This window comes from Haemorhous mexicanus, chromosome 1, assembly GCF_027477595.1.
Source record: "Haemorhous mexicanus isolate bHaeMex1 chromosome 1, bHaeMex1.pri, whole genome shotgun sequence".
Taxonomy (NCBI): Eukaryota; Metazoa; Chordata; class Aves; order Passeriformes; family Fringillidae; genus Haemorhous; species Haemorhous mexicanus.
This window is the reverse complement of record NC_082341.1, coordinates 20959714-20977391: the sequence shown is the minus strand read 5'-3', so window position 1 is coordinate 20977391 and position 17678 is coordinate 20959714. Positions and strand designations below refer to the sequence as shown.

At 45.2% G+C, this 17678-nt stretch overlaps 1 protein-coding gene across 1 annotated transcript; it reads right to left on the bottom strand.

The window, feature by feature from the left end:
• Positions 1 to 699: 699 nt before the first annotated feature.
• On the bottom strand, positions 700 to 6529 carry C1QL3 (complement C1q like 3). Its single transcript, XM_059842555.1, has 2 exons — positions 5766 to 6529; positions 700 to 1372 (listed from the first exon to the last, which is right to left on the bottom strand). The coding sequence occupies exons 1-2, from the start codon at positions 6351 to 6353 to the stop codon at positions 1193 to 1195; spliced, it is 768 nt and encodes a 255-aa protein (XP_059698538.1). The 5' UTR covers positions 6354 to 6529; the 3' UTR covers positions 700 to 1192.
• Positions 6530 to 17678: the final 11149 nt, after the last annotated feature.

Genomic DNA, 17678 nt, shown 5'->3' with positions numbered 1-17678 from the left:
GTACTAGCTTCCATGGAAAAGGTCTGTGTGACAGCTTTTTCTCATGTGTCAGATCTCCCACTCTTCCTTTGTTGGAAAAATCCCACTGACTTCAGTGAGACAAGACACCTAAGACAATAAAGGTTGTCTGTATTCCTATGAAATTCTAGTGGAACATCTGCAGTATATTAATCCGTAACTACTTTATTAAAAATAGAACCCAGGTACAGACTAAGTGCTAAAAGACTAAGTGCTAATGAAGACTAATTGTTGCAAAGAAAACACTCTGCCTTAGTCTGATGGTATGGATGCCAGGCTTTCTAAATATTTACACAACTAACCATCAACAATGGGCCTGTAATAATTGTCTAAATATATATTTACATGTATACAAATTACAAGCCAAATCCCTTTTCCACTAATAGCAATGAGAGTTTTGCCATTTGCTGTGTTGGAATCAGGGATATGGTCCAATAAAATAGTTTGTCAACTGTAATATTCTTCAGGGGAAAATAGGGTTTCTTCTATCATTTTCTTTTAGAGAGCAGCTAAGGGAAAGTCAAAATTTAAATAACTCCACTGGATTGATTTTATGTTAAAAGTCTAATGTAAACCTACAAAACAGAAACATTGAGTTAAGGCTTAAAGCTGATTAGTTTCTAGTTTTAAGTGGAAGGGTAAGAAAAGTACAAGGCAAACAATTTCTTTGCAGAGAGAAAGTATATTTTGATTACCTCTTCCTTTTATTGTAAAATCATTCCTCACCACACTATGAGTGGACTCCAAGCATCATTGTTAGCAGGTAAGTCACAAGAACCAAAGCTGAAGTATGGATAAAGCAGCAAGATCATAACACATCAAAGTATCATATACACTGAAGAAATAGCTCAGTGTCCTTGGGTGGGCTTTCTTCCCTATAAAAATCTGATCTATGTAGAACTTCATTCACATGGACACTTAACAATGAGGAAGTATTTGCTTTGGCGGAAGTGGATCGCACATCTGTTTAACTTGGTTTGTGGTTTTTTAACATAAGGTTTCTCTGTGTTGTACAGATGTGAATCAGGTAGCATTCAACTTTTTCCCCCACTGCTGAGGTGTTCAGTGGTCACTCTGCTGGGGTGCTTGTTTCATTGACTTTTGCCACGCAACCCATCGCTTAGAAGAGCACACTTCATTTCTCGACTGGTTTGGTGGGTCTTTTTACTCATTATCAGTCAGCATAAATAATAAATCCAGAAAATGTGCTGTATTTGTTGTTGTTTCCTCCATGTGCTTTTCCTCCATCTAATTTAATGTAAACTTCATCTCCTGGCTCCAGGTGAAGAACCACGCTGTTACTGGCGTAGTCGTAGTTCTGATCAGCATCCTGAGCAATCGCACTAGCTCGAACCTACATAAAATACAGAACCACTGGTTAAGAAAACTCAGGCAATTTTTCCTGCCTGGTGAAATTAAAGCATATCCTCAAAGTTTTATTCAACACGCATGTGTTGCCACTTTAAACATATATTGTCGTTTATTCCTATGGCAATTGCTTATTTTCTCCTACTGTACTTCTGAAATTAAAGCAATCATCTGATGAATACACAACTTCCTCATCTCCTGTAGATGTCTAGAGCCTTTTTATAAATATGTGTAAGAATAGCTGGAGTTGGGAGAACTGGATCTGATCGTGTGCCAGTTTTACATTTGGTGTAACTTTTGTATCAAGTGATTGACAATGTTGAGGATCCACAGGGGGGCCCACAGGGAGTCCCCAAGATGGACTTTTTCCAGAGGCAGTTTATTGTCATACTAAGCAATAGGATCATGCTGCAAAAAAGCATACAAGAAGTACCCCACACACACATGCACAAAAGCAGTATAGGTTTGGAAAAACTGCTATTACCAGAGTTCAGTAAGCAAACATTTAATTTCACTGTGTTTTAAGGATGCTCTTTTGAAAAATCACAGGCAGGTCACTATTTGCTGTAAGAGTTTTTTGGAATTTACAAGTCATTGAGGGCTTTTCATTTGCAACTTTCCCTTAAACATACTTTTTTCCCATTTCTCCATTGGTATTCCACTACTGATTAAATTTGACATTTCTTGCAAACTGAAAATAATCTGTAATTTCAAGATATATGTTGGTTTTCAGCAATGAACAGCCTGTGCCATTGTAAGTCTCCAAATCATTTATATATAATTTGACTCTGTTTGGTAAAATATTTAAACGTGGTTGTATGTGATTTATTTCAGTGTAACACGTCATCTGCTTGTTGCTTGTCTTTGTTCTAGCGTAGTTACAGAGCAGTAAATGATTTAGTGGCATTGCAAATCTGAACTAAGTAATAATGCATGACTTGGCGTACTATATGTGGGATTTTTTCTGCTCTGAACTGAAAAAATAGGCTATAAGTCACAATTTTCCATGGATTCCTTTCAAAGTTTACATGATAAATTTCCAAATTAAATTTTCATGTGATATGATTTCACATTAATATTGAAATGTTAAAAAGGAGGGGGTTCTTTTACCATGCAGGATCTTATGGCATTATGCAGCTTAAAAATCACAGTAGGTGGAAATTCTTTATGCATCCTGTAAGAACAGTGAGAAAGGCTGCAAAGGCTTGCAAAGATGTGACAGGCTGCAAATTTAAACTGATACATGGCATGATGATAAACCCCGACTATTTCAGGACTTCTTGGTCCTGACTTGCCTGGTATTGTTTACAGAGGTGATCTCTTTTGCTAGTTTTTTAAGCAATAATTATTCTAAGTACTGGATGTTTCCTTTGGAATAGTGATTGGCAGGGCAGAGTTGAAGGCTCTGGGCCATTAACCCTGGAAAGACCTTCCAGAGAAAATAATGGACTGAGGCGGCTGCCGGCAGTGGAAATGGAAAGGGCAAGTGGGGAGGAGTGAAAAGGCCACAGACAAGGTAGAAAAACTTTCACAGAGAACAGATCTTGCATAATGGTGAGAAAAATGGTTTAAAGGACTTTTCAAATTCATGTTTACTTCCTAATGAAATGCTGCTTTGTGGATTTGTATGAAATCTTGTGGACAGTAAGGGAGACTTTGAATTACATCAGTGACAATTCTAAGGGAGTCAGCATGTGGACACTGGCTACAACAGCAATGGATATTTCATTTTTAAGATTCTACATAATTCATACTGGCTGGAAAAAAAGAAAAATATTCTGGATATTGAAAGTCTAGAAACCAAAATGCAGATGTTAGTGCCCTGTGTGTAGCAGCAAGGGTCCTGTATGCTATTCTTAGTGGGTTTACCTTCTTGCTTGGTTAGCCAGAACAATTTCTTTTTAAAGCCTAGGAGAACAGTCTCAAATAAATTCTCCTCAAATGAATGAAGTGTACTGCTGAAAGAGGGTAAATGCATCTCAAAATTAAAGCATTATGAGACAATACATTTCACAAGTTCCATGTAAGTTCTTTCATGAAGCTATGCTCTCAGCCTGCACACACATCCCTAAGCTGTGTCACCTCAGTACTTCCCTGTTCAAGCTTGATAACCATTGAAGCAGACAATGTGGTAACATTGGGGACCTTGAGGTTTCACATATGTATTGCTTAGGAATGCTTTTTTTTTTTGGTAAGTCATACAATTTTCAATGTTTCCAGTTTTTTCATTGTTAGAGAACATTTGATTTATAATGTTGCCTTTGTCACTCCATCTAACTACTTACTTCCAAAATTTCTGAGCTTCCTTACAAATATACATAAAGCCTGTCACATCAGCATTTAGTGTTTCAAGTATAAATCCTAGTCAATCATTGAAGTATTAAAACAGTGGGTTGATTTTAAACCACTGATGCGCAGATATTTCCCAAAATATCTCGGATAGTATATACAAATGTACACATAGAACCTCTCTTTAGGTGGGTTTTTTCTTTCTTCTTTGAATAGCTCTGAGTTTGTCTCAAGTCTGGCACTGGAAGTTCCTATATTTGGAAATGGTTAGACTTCAGGTTCAATTGAATATTTGTAATTGGATGCTTCTTTAAAACTACTGCTATGTATTTATTTTTCAGGGTTCAGGAAAATAAACACTCTACAACATTATAAATATGGGTAAAATAGATCAATTCTTTAGTTGTAAGTAAAATTGTATTTCTGCAGTGAAGAATATTGCTTTTGTAGGGAGATATCAAAGTGAATATATTAGGATGTACTTAGTTTTACTAGTCCTGCTTTATCTGCTGAGACAGTATTTATGGTAGTTATTTTCTAATTTAATTAATTGCCGCTGATGTCCTCATTTTTCCGTTTTCACAGTCCTTCTGAGGAGCCATAAAGAAAAGGTTAAGTGGCATATCAGATTAATTTACTGGCCGCCGCTGCTCCCGTGTGCGCCGAGCACAAAGGGCCGCCGGCCGGCCGTGCTCGGCTGGGGAGGAGAGGCGCAAACGAACGGGGCTGAGCGCGGCCGCCAGGCACGGCGGGGACACGGGGGTCGCCGTCCAGTCCTAGGGACACAGCGGGGAGCCGAGCCGTCCCCCAGCCTACCCCGCCGGAGGGCGAACAGCCCAGGGAGCGCGGCTGCGCTGGCTCCGGGCTCCCCGAGCGGCCAGCCCAGCCCTGCTCGCCGGGACGGCTCGGGGGCTGCGGGACCTGTTGAGCCGCCGGTGCGCGGGAGGCCGGGGTATCGGCGGGAGCACCGCGGAGCTCCGGGGACACGGGAACGATTGAGCACCTCACACTGTCCCTGGGCATCCAGAGCTTTGAGAGATGGCGGTGCCTTAAAGCGCCGGAGGAATTAGTGTCAGCCTGACCGTGTCTGTTAACTACTCACGGAAGAGGCGCAAAATTGCTAAGGAGGGGTTACAAGGGGGCAATGTAACAGGCAGTGGCTACGTTTATCCTAATTAAAAGGGATGATTCCTCTGTGTTTCAGAAGGCAGCATCGCAAGGCCTTTAATTATTTCCGATGCCTTCATCCTGCCCAGGGGATGCCGACAGACTAGGGTCCTGCCCGGGCTCTCTGGACGCCCGGTGTGTCTCCTGGCACGGTCCGTCAGCCGGCACCGGCCCGCCAAGGGCTCAGGTCTGCGAGCACCGAGCTCGCTCTATTACCAGCTATCCTGACAGGGAGAAGAAGCTTCGCACCCCTCCGGGGGCTGAGCGTGTCAAGACCGGCGCTCCGCTGCGTGGGAGCCCCGTCCCGTGCCGTGGCTGCGTCCCTCCCACCCACCTCACCCTTTCCCAGGGCACAGCACCACCCTCTCCCGTGCTCACCCACCGGCCCTGGCTCCCCTTTCTTGCCGGGGACTTTCACTCCCGGAGGGAGTGCCGGGCTCTTCTTGCCCCTGCGGGGGCAGCGCTGTTTGTACGCCCGCCCGCCGCTCCCGTCCCGGCAGAGCTGCGGGCAGCGCTCCGCGCCCGGGGCGGTGGCCACGGCGGGCCGGGAGCTGCTCTGCTCGGACTGCGGACTGGGAGCGGCACCTGCGGCGCGGTTCTCGGAAAGAAGAGCGCGTCGAGTCCGCATTCACCCAGCAGCCCGGGCGGAGCGGGTCGGCGCTCCCCGCAGGTTCCCCGCCAGCTGCGTAGAGGCGGCCGCCGGTCCCCATCGCCCGCCTCCCGCCGCCCGGGCTCGGGCTCCGCTCCCCCGGCACGCACCCGCGCTGCCTCCAGCGGCCGCCCGGCTCCCCCTCCCCGCCCGCTTCCCGCCCTCCCGCGCCGCTCCGCCCGCTGCCCGCACAGCGTCCTCTCCCTCGGGGAACCCCCGTCCCCTCGGGACCCCCTGCCCTCCTGTCCCCGGCTGTCCCCGGCGCGGCGCCCACCTGGTTGTTCTTGCAGAGGTCGGCCCACATGCTGGTGCCGTCGCCGCCCCGCATGAGCACATGGTAGGTGAAGAAGTAGATGCCGGGGATGGAGCAGGTGAACTTGCCGGTGGTGGGATCGTAGTGGTTGCCGAGGTTGGTGACCACGTCGTCGAACTTGAGCACCTCGTAGCCCTCGTGTTGCCGCTTGAGGCCGGCGTAGAAGGCGATTTTGGGGACGGTGCTGTAGGTGGCGGCGCTGATGGCCCCCGCCGCGTTCAGCCCCGGCGCCCCGGGGGGGCCCGGCAGGCCCTGCCGCCCCGGCTCGCCCTTCTCACCCGGCGGCCCCACCGGGCCGGGCGGCCCCGGCTCCCCCGGCGGGCCGCGCGGCCCCGCTTTGCCCGGCCGGCCGGCCTCCCCCTTGGGCCCCTGGATGAAGGTGGGCAGGGACTGCATGAGCCCGCGGTCGGGCGTGGCCGCCGTGCTGGGCGCCTTGGTGCCGCCGTAGGGGTCGCAGACCATGCGGCAGGTGCCGAGCATCTCGTAGTGCGCCGAGGTGCCGGCCGAGCTGACCAGCACCGGGATGAGGATGACCAGCAGCAGCACCATCACCACCCCCAGCGCGCCGGCCGCTATCAGCCGCCGCCTGCTGCCCACCAGCCGGCTCAGCGCAGGGCGATCCTCTTGTCTGCTTTTGGACAAAATCTTGATGGTTGGCGGGGTTCCTCCTCAGAGCCGAAAAAACGCCGAGCCCGCGCGAGCTCGGCTCCCCTGGGGCTCGGCCGCCCTCCCAAGGGCCGCCGGTGTTGCGGGGGATGCCGCGGGTCGCGGCGCTCCGCTGCGGCCGCTGCAGCCGCGGGGCGGGCGAGGGAGCGGAGCGGAGCGGGAGAGGAAGAGCTGCCGCCGCGCCCCGGCCGCCCGCACTTTTATGCTCCCGCTGGCGATCGACTTTTTTTTTTTTGCAGGCTGTGCCAGTCCGAGTCAACTTTCCCTGGAACTTGCCTTTCCTCTCGTGATCGCCCCGCTCGCCTCCTCGCTCTCTCTCTCCCTCCCTCTCTCTCTCTTTTCGCAGAGACGACAGTCCTCAGCGGGGACGCGCCTCCCGGCCGCCCCGGTGCCCGCCGCCCAGTGCCCGCGCCGCCGCGCCGAAGCCGAAGCCGGAGCCGGAGCCGGAGCCGAAGGGAGAGCGGGATCCTGCCCGAGTGCCACCTGCCAGGAGAGGAGGAGGCTGACGAGCGCGCTGGAGCAATTTATAGGCACCCAAAAGCGCAGGGGAAAGGGGAGCTGCTTTGGCATCTCATTCCAGCATCTGCTCTGCTCTTCCCACTCACAGAGAGTTTGGCATTACTCTGGCAGTGTGGGAAATATATATTTTTTTTTCTTTTCTCCCTCCCCCACCTCTCCCGCAAACGGATGAACAGCGAAATCGTGAGCCTCACTCACTAGCTGCATCTTGTGATGACAGCTCTTTCTGAAGCAGACCGAAAGGAAGAGACGTGCTTAGCAGCCTCTGGGTACCCTTCAGGTCACCGATCGAGAATTAAAAGGTCAATCCACCTCCTGCTTAACGCTTCCCTGAGGCCGCTTTGCCATGTTAGCGTTTTCTGGGAAATACCGCTTTAAATGCAGGGATGTTTTACCAATTGTCCGAGTAAAAGTTATTTGAAAATATACCTCCCGCAATAATAAAGAGATTAACGGCAATTTCGGATCTCCCTCTTTCTCCTCGTCCCAATTGCAACCACAGAGACAGAAAAGGAAATAGTTTTTCCTGTGAATTAAAATTGACGTGCTCATCACTGGCATCAGTGTTTCCCGGTGTTAAAACCAGCCGCTGCTCTGCTTGCAAACCGGCACTGAGGGAAAGTGTTCCCTTTTGTTGAGAAGCCAAAGAAAAGTCCGGGGTATATGCAAATGGTCAGATGCTTAAGACCTGATACGAAGATCTCTTTCTTCACTCAGGGGCAGTAAAGCATTTTGTTAAATCTTGGAGGCTGTTTTTTTTGCTGTTGTTTTTGCTGTCTTCTAATTTTTTTTCTTTTTTTTCTTTTTTTTTATTTCTTTTTTTTTTTTTTTTTTTTTTTTTGTGCATGAAAGGCTTCTCCTCCCCCAGGGTCTGGTGGACACCTTTGTGACTGAGTGGGAAGGTGAATGTGCAGTATTAGTGGCAATGTTGCAGAGAAAATATTAAAGAACTTGTCCTGCTTACAGATCTACAAGGTACACAAAGAGCTGTTTAAATAAACAAATAGAATTGATTCCTAAATCATACTTCTGTATTCAGGAGCAATGGACGTCAATCAAAGCTGGGTGACATTTGCCTGTCAATACAGGGATGATGGCTGGGAAGAGTGTGACTTATTACAGCAGGGCAAGAATCAGAAATGAGCAACAGCAGCAAATAGGACAACAACCAAATAATGGCATCTCCAGTGATGATCAGAGGGCTGTGATCTTGTCTTGGATTTTATTAGCACGAATCTGCTCTCCCCTCACCGTTCTCTTTTATTTCTTTTCTATTCCGCAACACAATAAGGTCAAACAAGCAGGCAGTGGGAGACAAAGATTCATTGATTCTTCCTTTTAAGCAGAAATGTCAGCAGCTCCTTTTGCTCTTTCCTGAGAGACTCAAAGGCATCGAGTTTGTCCATGCCGTGCAGAGATGGGCCAGTCCAGCTCCTTATCTCCCAAGAAAACTGTCGACAAAGCTTCCATTCACGCACTTGTAAATATTCCTCCCTCCCCTTTTAAAAAAGTTTTTATTTTTTACTTTTCTCTAATGCTCTGTCTTTAAAAAATTCCTTATCTGGCACTGACACAAGCTAGCCAGTTCCCTTAGCTAAGGGCTTCCCCTCAAGACCCAGGAAGGCAGTCAAACACACTTGGAGGATTATGTTCATATCTCATTGCTCTCTTCACCCCATGGGAAAGGGCTTTCAGCACTGTTTTTTCTTCTGGGCAAGAAAAACTGAAAAGATATGCCAGAAGTGACTGCTCTGTCTCAGCCTGTAGCTGGGCCCTTGAGGTGTTGCATTTAGTCATCCTCAAGCCAGCTGGTTTTTGTGACATCAGGGTGTGCATAAGCCTTCCTTGCAATGGCCGTGATGCACGTTAGGCAAGGACAGATCTCATTCTCAAATAAACACAAACCTGTCATGAACTGTGAAGCCATTGTGACGCTGAGTGACCTTTTGGCATCAAGCACACCCTCAGTTCCTTACTCCAGCTATGATAAGCCTGATTCTTAAAGTTGGTCCTACCATACCAACCTTTTCCTTAACAGTTTTATCCTCACTTGTACTGCTTGGGATGCTCATTCACTCTGAACAGTTGCAGACCTTCTCCCAAAGAAGACAGCTACAAAAATCACAGCCAGAGTAACCAGAATAGAGAGATCAAGGCTAATACTGGGTTGTCAGCAGAGCTTATATGTTAGCTTGGAACATAACCTGTGACCTTGGATTTAGTTACCAGATTAGTTCCCTAGGAAAAAATTGTATTTTCTTGGAAAACTAAGAATGGGAAACCAAAGTTCTCAGAAGTTATGCATCAGTGATCTCAGCAGCCTGGTGCAAATTAAAAGGAAGAGTAGGAAACTCTTTTTGCTATGGGACCTTTGCTGTCCTGAAATGGTGTGTCAAAAATTGATCTGCTGTAATTAAGGCTTGGGTAGCACTTAGGTTATAATCTCTCCATGCTAAAGGCTGACTGTCCAGATTGACAGTCCATTCTTAGTGTAACCATTAAACCTATATGAGCTGCTGCCAGTCCTAATGCACTGAATTTATTTGTATTTTTGAAGCTCTCTTGCTGGCTGGCTCCAGCCTTTCAGCTTGTTTGCTTCCTTTCCTGTTCTCTGGGCCCTCGCGCAGTCAGACTTGCAGGTGGTGTTTGAGCAGTACCCCTGCAGCCTCTGCCATTTGCAAAAACCTTGTCACAGCCCTTGCTCACTAATTAGTTAATGTTCATACAGAGGCTTAAAGACATGCAGCATAACATGCATGTCTGTTTTACATGGGTGCTGTTGACTCAGCACTAACACGCGGGAAAACTGAAGAAAACCATTTAGAAAATTCATCCACTGGCACACAGGGCAACACACCCTGCAGGCACCAAGCACAAAATGGCTCCTCATACCTGCAATGCTAAACTCAAAGTTAGCCCAGGAAAAATACTCTGTGAGAAAGGGCAGCCCTTTACCAACTACAATAAGCAGGAGTGCCATGGAAAAAGGCATATGCCTAGAAAATGAGTGTACCAGTGCTGTGCCAAGCTCCACACTGCTTCTGCTTACTCCTATCTGCATCTGGTTCCCTCTGACTTATATTTTCAATCTCTTTTATTATTATTTTAGAGACATGTCTTGAATTTCACTCTGCTCAGAAATTAGGGCTTTGCTACACTGTACTGTTATAAACACTGGTTTAATTGCATACTTAAAGGTTAGCATTTTAGCCTGGGTCCCAGTGATATGGTCAAGGAGAAAACATGCACTCATTACAACATGTAATTAGGTTAATGCTCTAAAATATAAACAGGGAAAAAAATATTCCTATCACTATAGGTGGCTCAAAGGTACCATGGTGACAGACACAGCAATGACATGTTGCTATCCCAAACCATCCTTGGTATCCTATTCCATGTCTGTTTCCTTAGTTTGGTAAAATCAGTTCTGGCATTTGTGTCAGGCAGCAGGTCCTGGAGAGGACCATGTCCTGCACCAGTTTTGGTAGGAGACTGTACAGGTAGCTTTAATCAAACTCTCACAAAACCTGTTTTGGTCAGGATGACTGAAAACCAAATATGTTTATAGAGTTGCAAGATGCCCACTGTATTCCTTATTAAAAATCAGGCTTTTTATGCTCATGGAAAGTAAATCAGCTTTGGTATGTAAAAGAAAAAAAATGTTTTGCTGATTTTTGGAAGTTTTTATCTGTCCTTTGGAACATAGGAAGTCCTTTCCCAGGCTATTCTCTGCTACTAAGGGATTTAAGCCACCTTTATGTGTGATTGGAGATACTGTAGATTAAGATTTATTGCAATTAATAAAGCCCTTTGAAGACCAGTCTCAATGCAAAGGCTGGAAAATGATCCAAAGAAAATGTATCCAGCCTTGAAAGGGTTACATCCACTTTTCAAACCCAAATGGGGAGGGAATTACAGGAGGGCTGTCGCTAAAGTGACAGGGCTCAACAAGGAGAATTTGCAAATAAATTTGACATATTTCTTCCTTTTTAGCTTTTAATCTGAAAAGATCAGTCAAATATGACTGGTTACTGGGGGGAGGGAAGGAGTGAGAGCAGAATTAAAGTGGAAAGATTGGAACCAAAATCATGCATGTCATGTTTTGACTGGTGAATTACCGCAGATATAAAAACATAACTGTGCATGTAAAAATAAGTCTTAAACACATAGGGACCTAAAGATTACACATTCAGCTGACAAAGTTTAAGGATATAAAAGAATCCTATATGACACCCGATAATTGTCAACATAAATAGCAGTAGTTAACCATGAAAGATTCTCATAATTGCCAGTGCCCCTGTTTATTCAAAATAAAACACTAGTTGCAAGCAAAAAAATCGTTCTTTCAGGTTTCTTCTTTCCCATTAACCTTCAAGCCTGCTGGTCTGTGTCTTCTCTCTATTTTATCCCTCTGGAGTCATGATCTAAGGTGGTGAATACAAGGCTGTAGTGCTGCTTGGGAAAGCATATGAGCAGTCAGCCTTGGGATTATTTTTGGTTATGATGCAAGTACCTCTCCAGCCACAGTGTGGCCTGAGCAGCTCATTGCTCTTGCCTTGGTGATGGTACAGAGCTGCCAGGGCTGTGTTGGATTCATGGTCTCTGGGTAAAGCTGCACCCACTGACACCCCCTTTCTTACCTGTCCCCCTTTCCAGGGGGCAGGTCCATGCTTTGCTTTGCACAAGGAGCTGGGATTTGGACAGTTTCTGGAGAGTCTCTGAGAGCCACGGTGCTGTGGAGGGGTAACTGAGCAATGCTTGCACCAATCAGTAAATGCTTCCTGCATAAATAGACTCAGTTTGCCCATAAGTGCTCTGCATTTCAGGAACTGGATTTCCAACCATGGGGGCTTTTACACAGTGCTTCCACCAGCTTTTCTCACAGGAGCCTGGGCATCCAGTGTCCCTACAGACCATGACAGCATCTGCTTGCAGCAGGGTCCAGCTCACAGCCTAGCTCAGCTGTACTTGCTGAAAACATATTTTTTCTGTCCACACCCCACTTTTCCCTTCCTGTAGGATGGGCATTTTAACTGATCACCCTCTTTTAATGAAGAAGTGTTGTCTTCTGCCACCACCTATGTAACCACATTTTCCATGTAGGCTTTCTGCTTGGTCCACTCTCCTCCTTTTAACTCCCTTCTGGCCAAAATCCACACAACATAACCTGTCACAAGGAGGCACTCAGAAGAGTACACAGTGTTCATTAATAAAGCCCAAAATGTAGAGATAGTCATAAATGCTATTAAATCAAGGAGTATTGCTAATAATGAAGGCTACAGTGTCAGCATTCTTATGAGGATGTAAATAGCAAATACAAAGGGGTGGAAGATAAATGCCTCTAACATGGGAGTAAGATTAAACAACCACTTTGTCCCTGCTTAAAGCTATACCAATAAGCAAAGGCATAGATCATGTTGCACTTCTATTAAAAATTATGTCAGTAGTTAGAGTCAATCAGGAGGAGATTTCCAGATGATTTGCCCATGAGAACAATTTTGGTTACCTTTGAAATGGTTATTAGACTGCCAATGCTATTAAAGAGAGATGTTAGGGGGAAAAAAGCAAGAGCAGACAAGCTTTTCTGAACTGTCATCTGTGATTTACCCTTCCTTCTCCAAACCTGAAAGACTCCCTTTCCATTGTTCTACCAACCCAGCAATCTTCTGGCATTTCATACTGGAGTCCTTTATATTCATCAGGAGGTTGATGGATGGGCAATAAGAATGGATAGATGGGAGTGGAAAACTCAAAATTAAAATCCCCAGAGTGGCAAGATGCCCAAGAGATTTATTTTTTCTTCTGTCATCCCCTCAACTGAATTTCTTTTTGTGCCTGATTATTGATTTCTGGAGCAGTTAATGGTGTAATTTACTTTGCAAGTTGCAATTACTTCTGATCATTCATTTTTCTTCCTATCTGTTCATTAGCTAAAGCAGGAGACGGTCTGATCCCAAACAATCTCCCCCACAAGAAAATGGCATACAGTGGACTTTGGTGTGGTCCTGCAAGACACTGAGATTTTGATTATTATAGTTGGCAACTGTGTTTGGAATTTTGCAAAAGTTGGCCTTGCATTGGTAATGCTTTGTGTTACAAGTTGGCCTTGTGAAAATAGGCATGTTGCAATGTTATTCTGTAGGCCAAATCCATCACAAATTAGGAAGAACTCCATTGATGGAAGCTGTAAACTGAGATGTTAACTAGCACATGTGAGATCAGAATTGGGTCTGCCTATTTGCATCACATTCCTGGAATCCCATTTCAATTCTGTTTGTCCAGTCTGCTAAAATTAGTTTGCTACAACAGAGTTGCAAATCACAGGGAGATACAATGAGTGCTCTCCTTCCCAAGAGGGACTGATTATGCCTGCACAATGAGGAAGGGACCAGGACATTCCTTGTGGCATTGTAGAGATACAAGCCTTGCAGAGGAACCATTGTGTGTTTTTTTCCAGCATAATGTATTGCCAATGCCATTATTAATAAGCTCTCCTGTACTGGATGTAACTTTGGGTTGGGTATTTGCTATTTTATTTTTTGTCATACTATTTGGGCATTTAACAATAATAAGTAAAGGATGCAGACTGGAGACAAAAATAGAAGTATGCACCCCAAGATATGCATGTATTCTTATGCAATTCATGCATTTTCAGCTAGACTGTTTGTGTTCTTTTTATGTAGCATTAAAACTCTAGTGTGCACAATTACTGCACAAATCCAAAATGCCTCAAGTGAGAAATGGAACTTGACTGGCTGGAGAGCATGTCTGCCATCTGGGACAGAGATTTTCTGATCTCCAGGAAGAGCAAAATTCAGCTAGAATGTTGCTTTCATGCACTGAAACATTACAAATATGCTTTCAATATGGAGAGACACACATATGCCCCTGCACATGTATGCATACAAATGTAAAATAAAAATGTGTATGTTTTTGTGAAATCAGAACAGAACAATAAAACCTATCACAATTCAGGAGCCTTCTATCTTGGGTTTTATTGTTTAAATGTAATCCAAAAGACCAGGATAATATACACAATATTCCATTAAAATATTCTCAATCCCTGACATGCATTACTCTACTGAGCTAATTGAGTGCCAAATGCTGTTAGCACTTAGCTCATGAGTGACTCTGTTGGCCTGGAAGGAGCCCTTGCTCCTCTGCTGCCACACAGTGAAGCTCACTGAACTTACACTGGAGTTCCACTGCTATTTGTGAGAAAGGAATTTACCCTGGAATCTCCTGTTTCATTAACTTTAAACCACTAATACCAGTCTTTCAATATCTTAAAGAGGCAAGAATCTTTTATGGATTTTAATGCCTGGGAGAGGGAATGAAATGAAGAATTTTCACTGGGTGTCCTGATAAATGCCACTTCCCCCTGCAATGCTAGAAGGGATCAGAAGAGGATATGTGAGCAGTGCCGGGGAGCAGGGTAAGACTGTTGAGCACCTGGGTTACAAAGGAAATGCCATTTCTGGAGAGCAGCATTTCCTGCCATACTGTTGCAGTGATAATATGTTGAGAAAATCATGTTTAGATATTATTTTTAGAATTAATTTTGAACCAGGCAAAATGCAGCACAGGGAGTGTGTCTGCAGGAGGAATCTTTGTTATTTCGGCACAGGGAGAAATCTGCAGCAAGGGTGAATGACAGCAACTTCAAGGCAGCTTTGAGCAAATTCTTCAGACAACTTGTCTGTTGAGGGCTTCTCCAACATTTGTCTCCCACCAGGTAGGGATATTAATGACTTTAAGCACAAACCAAATTTGTGCTGCCAACTTTGTTGCTCGGGTTCCCTTTTTCAGGAAATATGGCAAGCGGAAAGCAATGCGCTGTTGTGCTGCAAAGCTTGGCAACTCTGGGATTCAGCCACCAGAGAGACTGAGTTTAAAGACTTTGAGTCAGTTTCCTTTTTATTTATTTAATCACCCCCCTGGGTTTTATATCCCAGATATTTTTTCTTTACACCGGGTAGGCATTTATTTGGCATTTAACATAGATTTTTTTATTAGTTTTCTGTTCTTCATTATATCTCGATCACACCTCCCCACTCAATCTATTGCAGCTTTTTCATTTTAGAGTGCTAATAAATAGCTAGTCTGAAGCCAGCAAGTGGGTATCTCAGTGACAATATAACATCTGGACCTCCCTTCCTTTTGGGGTATTCACAAGTCCAAATACTGTTTGGCTTTCTATTTTCCAGTCAAAATAAACTGCCTCACCTCTGTGATTCCAGCGTGTCATGTTAGAATATTCTCCTTCATCTGCACAGTTTCCTTCATCTGTGCAACCTCAGATGAGGGGCACAAAGGATAAACTGAGCTGCCCTTGCTGTTCCCTTTGCAGGGTTCTCTTTCACTTGTACAGAGGTGAGATCTCAGTGCAGAGGATGCTGCTGCCAGAGGACTGTGAGAGGATGGCAAGTGTAAAACCATCCCCAGAACTCAAGTCACTTGGAAGATTCATGTGCCTCCACTCTGGACAATCCCACCTGCTGTGTTCCTGTTTATCCAGGTGTTTGTGCCTGGCTTTTTGACTTTGAATGTTAATGGGCCCATGGGCACTATCCTGGAGTCAGGTCCTTATTCCCTACAAATGCATTCTCCTTTGTGCTGTTTTGTCTTCAGCTGTATAAGAATGTAAATGAACTGATTTCTAATTGCTTGAAGGCAGGCTGTAGAACTGTGAAAAATACAGATAAAAGCTGTTATGTGAAAACCTGCAGACAAATTTGTCACTTAGCCCACAGCATTTCCCACTAGCCACCTACTCAGGGCAGAGGGTGCAGCATTTCCTCACCAAGGGGCATCCACAGCGCCAGCAGAGAGCAACAGAGAAAGAAGTATAAGTATTTGTCCTGATGAGGACACAATTGCCAGGTGATGGCAGCTCTCAGGTAAACTAGGGGCTGCAATGGAGGTGCCCCTCCCTGCAGAAAGGCATGTGTTTGCTAAGCTCCACATGAGAACTCTGAGAAGTGGAATACAGAGCAATAGTCTGTGGCTGATCTTGCTGAATGGGACAGATGGAAACCCTTGCCAAAAATAGCTTTGCTAGAAGTAGAACACAGGGTAAATTGCATTAATTTTAATAATTGCTTTTTATGCTTTGATAAAAACTGGCAAAGACCTAAAGGATCCTCTACCCAGATAATTAGCATAGTTCTCCTTGACTGCTCCCCCTTAAAGAGAATGCTGTTTTGAGGCTCTCATGGCTCACAAAATTGAGAAGGATGAGGCTGCCCACTTGTGCCAGGAAAGCAGAGTGCTCAGTAGTGTGTGGGACCCACCAAAAAAAACAGTTCAGCTGCTAATACATCAAGCAGCTTGAGGCCATTAAAGCAGCCTTGAGTCTGCAGCCTGGCAACATCCAACATCTCTCTGGCCACAGGGTCTTGCAGAATCAAACTCCAAAGGTGAGCAGATTCACATTCTGAAAACAATCAGCAACCACCTTTTTCTGAAAGGAAGGGCAATTTGTTTGTTTTGTTTTGTTTTGTTTGTTTCATTTTTGTTTGTTTTATTTTGTTTTGTTTTGTTTGACACAAGATTTTGTTCTGTTTGACACAGCATTTCCTAACTGGTGTAGGAGAAAGGAAACAGGCACCTCCTTTGTCCCCTGCAAACAGGATTTTTGGCTACCATAGTGCCCATTTGTCACATGAAAAGGGATAATGGGAAGACCATGTCTGCACTACTGCTTCTTACCCCAACCACTGCTCAAGATTTTGGGATGCTTGACTTGAAAATAAATTCTCATATCAAAGTAGTCTCCTCCAGCAATGGTGCTGGATGCAGTGCCAGACAGCACCAGCACCCCATTTACTCCTGCCATCTCACCATCTTATCTGAATTGGTTTAGTCTTCTGCCCAGCTACAGTTTAACCAAAACACAGAGCTCCAGCTGCTGGCAGTGTCCAGGTCAGTGACACAGAATTGGCTTCTAATGGATGTTGTTAATACAGGACATCTGCTGTTCAAACAGCTCTGAAATAATATTTAATTACCTGGGGGATTTTGGAGTTATCAATGCCTGCTTTTCTGTCCAGTTCTCAGGAATACACAATATATTTCTTACTCAGGTGCTATTCTTTTTGCATGAATGAAATGGATGATCTTTTACATCTAAAAAGTGTGCTTGTCAGTCTAGATGAGAGTCAGTCCAAGATACAGTCACAAACCTGTCAGAGTCAGGTATGAAGAGTTCAGTGCCTAGGAGTGGTATTTGTTTCTATTAGATTAAGAAGCTCACTGGAACTGCAGTTTTGTCACCAAAAGAGCACTCTGGGACCACAGCTGGATGGGGTTGATTTTCTTCTTCCTGCCAGGGCCAAGCTCAGGCAAAGAGACAGGATTTGTGCCACATGAGAGCAGACTGGGCAGCTCTGAGTATGTGACAGAAATGCATAAATACAGAAATATAAATGTGTCTGCATGCAACCAATGCCCCAAAAGGACACTTGGGCTGAACGTGGGTTGCTTGGGAGTGTGATTTGGATGCACTAAGAACTGATTGCTAGAAGTCCTGGGGCAGGTAGACTGAAAAATCCTTTTAATTCAGGTCTTCTGCAGCCACAGGGATTATAGAAGTGAGCAAGCTCGTTCCTGTGCAAGGGGCCTGCTCCCTCACATGAGGCATGGTTTGGCTTTTTCCTTCCCAAGCCAGAAGCGAAGCACAGAGGCAGG